Source organism: Henckelia pumila, chromosome 2 (assembly GCF_033568475.1).
Source record: "Henckelia pumila isolate YLH828 chromosome 2, ASM3356847v2, whole genome shotgun sequence".
Classification (NCBI taxonomy): domain Eukaryota; kingdom Viridiplantae; phylum Streptophyta; class Magnoliopsida; order Lamiales; family Gesneriaceae; genus Henckelia; species Henckelia pumila.
In genome coordinates, this window is record NC_133121.1 from 174,775,821 (window position 1) to 174,784,092 (window position 8,272).

An 8,272-nucleotide genomic window follows, 5' to 3' on the forward strand; every position below is an offset into this window, starting at 1 on the left:
CATAGTCCTACTTTTTATTTCACACGGATTAAGAAAAAATTATTGTGAAAGTAAATTTTATACAAACTTCCTATTTTATCCCTATTTAATGTATTAAAAAATGATTGCACAATTTTCAATATGTAGTTAATAGGGATATATTAATAAATGAGTGTACAAAAAAATTACTAAATATAGTATATGACTGTATTTGGAACAAACAAAAAAGAAAACGTAGACTATATAATTGAAACGGAGGGAGTATATTTTTAAAAAATAAATTAATTAAATAATTTTTTAAAAAATTACTAAAATAATATTTTAATGAAGTACAAATTCCAAATAATGTTTTAAAATTAAAAATTTATTTTTTAAAAAATAACAAAAAAATTCGAAAAACTAGTTGAAACGATTCTTGACGGGTTTTAGGCCGGTTTTTTGATCGGTTCAACAAGTTCTTGTTCAGTTTTGACCATAAATTAGGAGCAATCGGACCGAAAAGTAACCGGTTTCCGGTGGAATCGATTGAACCGGCCGATCCGATCCGTTCCGATTTTGAAAACGTTGCATAAAACATCTAAAACCCCACAACATGCCAAGAATTCTAAAAAAGATTAAACAAACCGAAAATGACCACCTGGACACGAATCCAGACAGCCACATAAGCCTTCAACCATAAGTCAATGCATCCAAAAAAAAATTACGATCCAGAGCAAGCAATGAGAGAAAACAACAATAATAATGAAAAACCAATGGCAGAACTCAGTGAAAAACAATGTATCTATGAGTCTCATTTAAGGAGACATGTTACAACCATGTGCAATTAATGAGGCAATACATGGGGCAAGGAATTCAACCAACCCCCTAATGCATTATCTCTAAACAAATTTGAGACAATTATTAATTAACTAGTAGTTAAACTATCACAGGAAGGCTGTCCAGATATTCCTCGGCCGTTATGGTATAGCGATTCAAAGCAAACAATCTCTCTCTATAAAACATCAAGGTATCTGCATCAACAGTTTCTGTAGGAAATTCTAAAGCTCTTTGAAGCTCCTCATCCTCACCCACAGCAACAATTGACTTCGACTCATCTACGAGTAGGCGTAGATACTTCATGCCAATAAGATCTATACCGAGATCCTCGCCCAATCCAAGCAGCAGTTGGTTCTGCCTCTTTCGATGTTGCCGTTGCCTTTGCCTTTGTCGTCGCGACAGTGGTAGTGGCGTTCGCCGCCGTTTGACAATCTCTTCAACGAGAAACACAACAAACTTCCTCGAGTAGTAGAGGAGTGAAATTCCAAACACAATCAAGAAATGTTGGTGGATTTGGGGCAAAATCGGAAGGTGGACACCTTCAAACGTGTCCACAGAACCGAAATCATCCTCATAAGGAAAGGTAAGTTGGATCAGGAAAACAGATACTGCCAACAATGCCATAACGTAGGTCCCGTCTATGCCTGTGAAATATTTAGAGATATAGGCCCCTGCAACCGGGAAGAGAGTCAATGCTGGTGCCCTAAGCCCCAACAAAAGTAGTTTCCCCCGACCCGTACCTGCTTGTTCACGAAGGGCCAACTCGCAGCTAATTAACCACTTTGACACGTAGATCCACACTCTCCACGCCATAAAACCAATCACAAAACCACAAAATACTTTCCACCTCACCAATGTACCATCTGAGTTCTCCAAAAGGGATTTCACTGCAGCAACTTTCAACGAATACACAAAGGCTGTCAAGTAGCACAAAAACGATAATAATGCCGGGACCACTTGATATTTGTTTATATTCAACAACAACGCCGACGCTACCCAATTGGCCATTCGTTCCTACTGTAATACTGGAAAAGAAAATATATATATTCAATTCAAATAGTCAAAGCACATTCAAAACAATTCAACAAACACAGTATCAACAGTAGTTATATATAAATCAACGTACATTGTGACAATTTCGTGGGAATGATTGATCAAAAAATGGAGTTAATTAAAAGGGGATATACGTATACAAAAACGATAATGGAAAAAAGAAACGGAAATAGGTTCTAAACAATTCAACAAACACATTATATCAACAGGACATTGTGACAATTTAGTGGGAATGATTGATAAAAAATGGAGTAAATTAAAAGGGGATATACGTATACAAAAATGATAATGGAAAAAAGAAATGGAAATAGGTTCTAAACAATTCAACAAACACATTATCAACAGTACATTGTGACAATTTCGTGGGAATGATTGATCAAAAAATGGAGTAAATTAAAAGGGGATATACGTATACAAAAATGATAATGGAAAAAAGAAATGGAAATAGGTTCTAAACAATTCAACAAACACATTATCAACAGCACATTGTGACAATTTCGTGGGAATGTTGGAGTAAATTAAAAGGGGAAATACGTATACAAAAATGATAATGGAAGAAAGAAATGGAAATAGGTTCTTCACTGTTTTGATTCCCTCAGCACAACTGGGTCTTCTTCCCTTTCTCTGATCCGTGACTCCTGGAGAGAATCTTTCGTGAGTTGAAGCTTCTCTATTTTTTAATAAAAATGGACTGCAAAGCCTAGACCCAACATAATGCATAAACCCTAAAAAATAGTAGTATATAAATGTTTTTTTTTAAAATTAAAAATAGTGTGCCTTGCTTTCGATAGTAAACGAACCGAGCCAGTTCACAAACTTTTCGAACCGGCTCAAAAAATATTTAACTCAAACACATTAGAACTTTTTTCGAGTTGAGATCAATCCCAAATTCTATAGTTCGATTGTTCGCGAGCCTTTCGGATATTTATGTTTAATAAATAGCTCGCATACATGTTCGAATTTTTCTATCTGAACCAAAAATTTAAAATTTTTCAAGTTTCGAATCAAGCTCGAATATATCTATTTCGAGCCAAATTCAAGCCTTTAATTTTCAACATATTCAACTCAATCCCGCTCATCTACACCCCTATCCAAAGACCCCTTTGCGCACTATGATCACTGTTGTCGAAAAATTGGAAACCTGACACAATCAAACTCTTCAAGGTGTGAAAAACAGAAGAACATTGCGACACAAGACAACAACATATAAAAACTCCAAGGCTGGCAGACCATGACATTTTGTGACATGGAATTAAAACATTGACGTACCGGGTCACACAGATGGCCATTGTGAGCAAAAGCACAACATAGCTTGACTCTTCAATCTTCTAACCATTGTATCCCACCCATCATGATGCCAATGCTCATAACCTTGAATCCAAGAAGAGCAGGTTCTATATGTCTATATTTCTTCCGAGCATACATTCCCCATTGGATGACTCTCAAATTCCAGTAGCTTGAGCTTGAATTTTTAATATGATGAAGGTTTCTTAGCATTGCTTTTAAGCACGTCAATGAATGATGTCTCCAGGACATTACCAATTCTACCAGATGACATTCGTCCAAAAGGAGCATCTTTTTCCACATTCCTCTGGATATTTCATATTGCTCCCTCTTGTTTCTCTCCTCATCCCTACAAGGAAAAAAAAACCGCAGCACGTCAACCTAAAAGAAAGGCCAAAGGTTGTTTAGAGCAATAAACCATGAAGATAATAAACAAATTCCAAAACGGAAAAATCAATTATCTTTAATTGAGTGCGCAAACACACAACAGTTTACAATCAAACACTCAACCATGAAACCAATGAATGAGGTAGCAGGGGACAATGTTACCATCACACAACCTCTTTCTTAAGGCACTCAGTAACATCTTCAAAGTGCCTGCTAGCAACCTAAATAGTCAAAATATATGTTCAAGAGAAACTGAACTTATTGCCAACACACCAAACCATAATTATCAACTCTCTCAAAATCCAACCACAAAGAGGGAAAGTGATGAGTACAGAAGAAAGGTGAGGTGCCCAACCGAAATATCAGGTAGAAAAAAAAATTTCAAGCTGCAAAATCACGTTCTAGGCAGAACGAAACCAAACAGCGAAAATGGTTCGACAAATCATAAGAGGCCTTTTCCTCGGATGCCTGGATCGGCAACCACCTCAGACAACCCCTCTAGACAAGATGAGCTTAGTCATACAAGTGGATGCCTTGGAAAGGAGTTTTCAGGTTCTTCGAAACTGAGAGACTGTCACCTGGTTAAACTAATGAGGGTAAGAACAGCATGACTAAAAAAGTTCCTACACAAAAGATGAAATCATCAATAAAGAAAGACTGGCAGCCAAAGCAATAAAGATGACCCCTTATTATGCAAAAATAGCATTGGCATACCGTGTCCAACAGATAGCCATTGTGAGCAAAAGCACAACATAGCTCGACTCTTCAATCTTCTAACCATTGTATCCCACCCATCATGATCCAATTGCTCATAACCTTGAATCCAAGAAGAGCAGGTTCGTTATGCCTACCTTTCTTCCGAGCATGCATCCCCCATTAAATGACTTTGAAATTCCAGTAGCTTGAGCTTGGCTTTCTTGATATGTTGAAGGTTTCTCAGTATTGCTTTTAAGCATGTCAATGAATGATGTTTCCAAGACATCACCGATGCTACCAGATGACATTCGTCCAAAAGGAGCGTCTTTTTCCAGATTCCTCTGGTTCTTTCATATTGCTCCCTCTTGTTTCTCTCCTCATCCCTACAATAAAAAAAAACCCGCAGCACGTCAACATAAAAAAAGGCCAAAAGTTGTTTAGAGCAATAAACCATGAAGATAATAAACAAATTCCAAAACGGAAAATTCAATTATCTTTAATTGAGTGCGCAAAAACACAACAGTTTACTATCAAACCCTCAACCATGAAACCAATGAATGAGGTAGCAGGGGACAATGTTACCATCACACAACCTCTTTCTTAAGGCACTCAGTAACATCATCAAAGTGCCTGCTAGCAACCTAAATGGTCAAAATATACATTCAAGAGAAACTGAACATATCGCCAACACACCAAACCAAAATTATCAACTCCCTCAAAATCCAACCACAAAGAGGGAAAGTGATGGGTACAAAAGAAAGGTGAGGTGCCCAACTGAAATATCAGGTAGCAAAAAAATTGCAAGGCTGCTAAATCACGTTCTAGGAAGAACGAAACCAAGCAGCGAAAATGGTCATAAGAGGCCCTTTCCTCGGATGCCTGGATCGGCAATCACCTCAGACAACCCCTCTAGACAAGATGAGCTTAGTGAAACAAGTGGCTGCCTCGGAAATGTTTTCAGGTTCTTCAAAACTGAGCGACTGTAACCTGGTTAAACTAATGAGGGTGAGAACAGAAGTTCCTACACAAACGATGAAATCATCAATAAAGAAAGATTAGCAGCCAAAGCAATAAAGATGACCCCCTATTATGCAAAAAATAGCAAGTTCTTATACAACCCTTAAAAATCAACCCAACCCTTGAGTTTCATAGAACCATTCTACGCAAAATAATCTGTCAGTTGCATAAGCATCAAATTTAAAAAAGAAAACTCAGCAGAAGAATGGTCCCATAGGATATTTCTCGATTCGGTAGTTTTGCTTTCCATACATATCCAATGGAAGCCATGTCATAGTTCAAAAAAAGATCTTAAAATATTTCAATAGAAAATTTTCTGTAGTTAAAGAACTGATTGAATCAGTATCCTCTCAAAATCATGATCTTCATTTGTCAAAATCATTCTAAAGAATTCGAAATCAAAGGCATAAATCTATGCAGTTTAAGGATTTTCTATGAGAGTACAGTAGCCCGGCACATCAAAAGTTTCTTACCTGTCCTTAGCAGCATCGTCCAAAAAAGAATTAGGCCTCAAATCTTTTCACTGTGAAATCCTGATTCCTGACCATTATTAGGAAAGTGTTATCATGCACAATTTGAAATTACAATAAAAAACGAACAGGAATGACCCAAAAACCCAAGAAAAGTGAAGAAAAAAAAAAGAGATCTTGGTAACATCAGCATCTACAACCATGAGCTTAGCGGGATCAAACTAAGCACCATCAAGGATCTGCATGCCAGCTTTATCATGTTCTTCCCCATATATAGCCTCTGCAACTTTTCATTTTTCTGCACAATTAACAATTTTCACAGAAACAAAGTAAAGAAAATCATTCAGGCCATTGTAACATAAATTCCATTCCCAAAAATACTTCAGTAATCAAAATCTCCCCCCACCCCAAGAAATTTGATCGTTTTAAGTTATCCATCATCTGACATCTATACAGCAGCATCAGAAGAGAGGGCAGGTTATCTACCATTGGTGGATTCCAAGTTTCCCGACTCTACTAAGAAATAAATCATGAATGAATGATATCACTGGTAAGAAACGCAAGAAAGATAAATAACACAGTCGAATACATATTTAGTAAAGTGACAAAAGCTTAAACAACCTGCAACAACATTGGTTGACTCATCCACCCTAAATGAAATGTGAGAAACTCCGCTGCTGTTTAGTTTGCCCCCTCCACGTGTCACTTACAATGGCCTGCAAAAAAAGGAAGATGATTTCACATTTCCACATATATTCCAGCTAAAAGCAGGTTAAAAAAAAAGTAATATAACACAAGATATTAGATTTGTAACTCACCTCCTCCTCAGTAGGAGCAACAAAGGCTAGGGGCACAACAGCAGTTATTTGAGACGTCTGGGTCACTTCCTCCAAATTGTCAGGCATGTTACCCAAATAATCTTCAACATTTAGTCTACGATATATGTCCACGAGTTTTGCCCTCGGATACCAAAATGTTCCCATAGAAATGTTGTGTTCTCCTGAAACATTTCAGTCTCATCATCATGAGGAGCACCCATTATACCTACTGATGGAGGTATTACTGCTGCAGGCCTAGCTCGACCATGCCCTACTGCAAAACCAACAGTTGAGTACCCCAGTCGTCCCCTTTAAAGTCCAAATCCTGGTGCAAAACAATAAGAAATAGACTAACCAGGAATTGCGGGGCCTCCAGTTGTCACGAGCCTCAGACTCACGTTCCAAAACGGAACTGGCATGTGAAACAACTGACTGACCGTCACTCTGAGATTCTTCCTTCTTGACATAAGTTTTTTTTATCCACTTTGGCATCCTTTTCTTTCTCATCAGGGGCCCATCTTGAAGACCATTTGCCATCATGCCCAGTATTGTGACTGCTAACATCATGCCACCTGTCAATGGCACGAGAAGCTTTGCCAACACATCTTTCCATCAAGCAATCCAGTTTCCCTTTCTTCTTCACGCCAACGGCCAGCAGAATCAGGCTCATGAGCAATTCTTATCCAATCGTTTTTCTTCTTCAGGCGCACCAAGGCGCCAAGCATCCTTCCGGTTCAAGTCAACAGGATGACCGAGAGTTTAAAGGGTTTGCCTCACGCGTTTCCTATCTATAACAATACCCATAATTATAAATGGTGATGGCTGGCAACACCAATTCAAATCAAAGTAATTAATCGAAACAGTAAAATGGTACGACGAAACACAAATTACCTTTGAGGGTCAAAGATCGATTGGAAGACTCTGCTGAGATGAGATCCTCCGGCAGATCAAGCTCTCTATCGGCCATCACCCAAATCTCTGTTTCAAAAAAGTGGCTGAAAATCGAAAGGAGAAAAAAAGAGAGGAGATAGAACCTTAATCGAAGCCTGGAAGCAGAAATTTGACAGAGAGATGCAATTCGATAGCAATCGGAGAAGCGTATGGATTCAACCATATAATCCAGAAGTAAACGAGGGTTTTTTCTTATTTTTCTTTTTCTTTTTTCCTTTTTGAAAGATCTCATTTGTTGGACTTTAATTAATGGCAAAGGTACCCCAGTTATTGTAATAAATCCGACAGGGAAAATGAGAAGTGATATATATAGTACAAGTTGTACAATGTAGTAACATGTTTGCTGTGATTTTCCAAAATACATAGATTTTGTGAATTTTAGTATAATTAAAAAAATATAATCTCTGTCAAACTCATTATTATATTCGTAAAAGCACAAATTTTATATTATTTTAACCTAAATATTAAAAAAACTTAATTAATTATAAATGAATAATTGAACTTGTACTTTATAATATAATTTAAAGAATTCATTCTTAGATTTACATTATAGTATTTACTCTACCGATGGTAACTAATATGTAAATACTCGTAAACTTTCGTGAGTCAGCAATCCGTCTTATAAATATCTAGCGTGAGTTTCTGTTATATATTTACATAATTAATTTTTTTTTTTGAATCTAAAATTATGGCATGTAATTACAAAAATAATTTTAAAAAAATTCAAAAACTTCGATTTGAATTTGTATCCTAAATTAAATATTTTACCATTAATTGATATTACGATATATTTTGTGAGCA

At 36.8% G+C, this 8,272-nt stretch overlaps 1 protein-coding gene across 13 annotated transcripts; it reads right to left on the bottom strand.

Moving 5' to 3' along the window:
* Positions 1–745: 745 nt before the first annotated feature.
* On the bottom strand, positions 746–7,751 carry LOC140882617 (uncharacterized). 13 transcript variants are annotated; one of them, XM_073288725.1, is made up of 10 exons: positions 7,555–7,751; positions 7,412–7,476; positions 6,876–7,308; positions 6,521–6,794; positions 6,324–6,418; positions 5,706–6,000; positions 4,991–5,202; positions 3,875–4,598; positions 3,118–3,481; positions 746–2,486 (listed from the first exon to the last, which is right to left on the bottom strand). In XM_073288725.1, exon 10 carries the CDS (start codon positions 1,801–1,803, stop codon positions 895–897), a length of 909 nt encoding a protein of 302 aa, XP_073144826.1. In that variant the 5' UTR covers positions 1,804–2,486; positions 3,118–3,481; positions 3,875–4,598; positions 4,991–5,202; positions 5,706–6,000; positions 6,324–6,418; positions 6,521–6,794; positions 6,876–7,308; positions 7,412–7,476; positions 7,555–7,751; the 3' UTR covers positions 746–894. The 13 variants fall into 13 exon arrangements, with proteins under 13 accessions (XP_073144826.1, XP_073144816.1, XP_073144822.1 ...); XM_073288715.1 differs by having other exon boundaries at positions 5,706–5,772; positions 5,903–6,000; positions 7,412–7,751; XM_073288721.1 differs by having other exon boundaries at positions 4,991–5,236; positions 5,706–5,772; positions 5,903–6,000; positions 7,412–7,751.
* Positions 7,752–8,272: the final 521 nt, after the last annotated feature.

Bases quoted from the DNA above. Each gene is read 5' to 3' on its own strand.
- LOC140882617 (XM_073288725.1), bottom strand. From the start codon at position 1,803: ATGGCCAATTGGGTAGCGTCGGCGTTGTTGTTGAATATAAACAAATAT.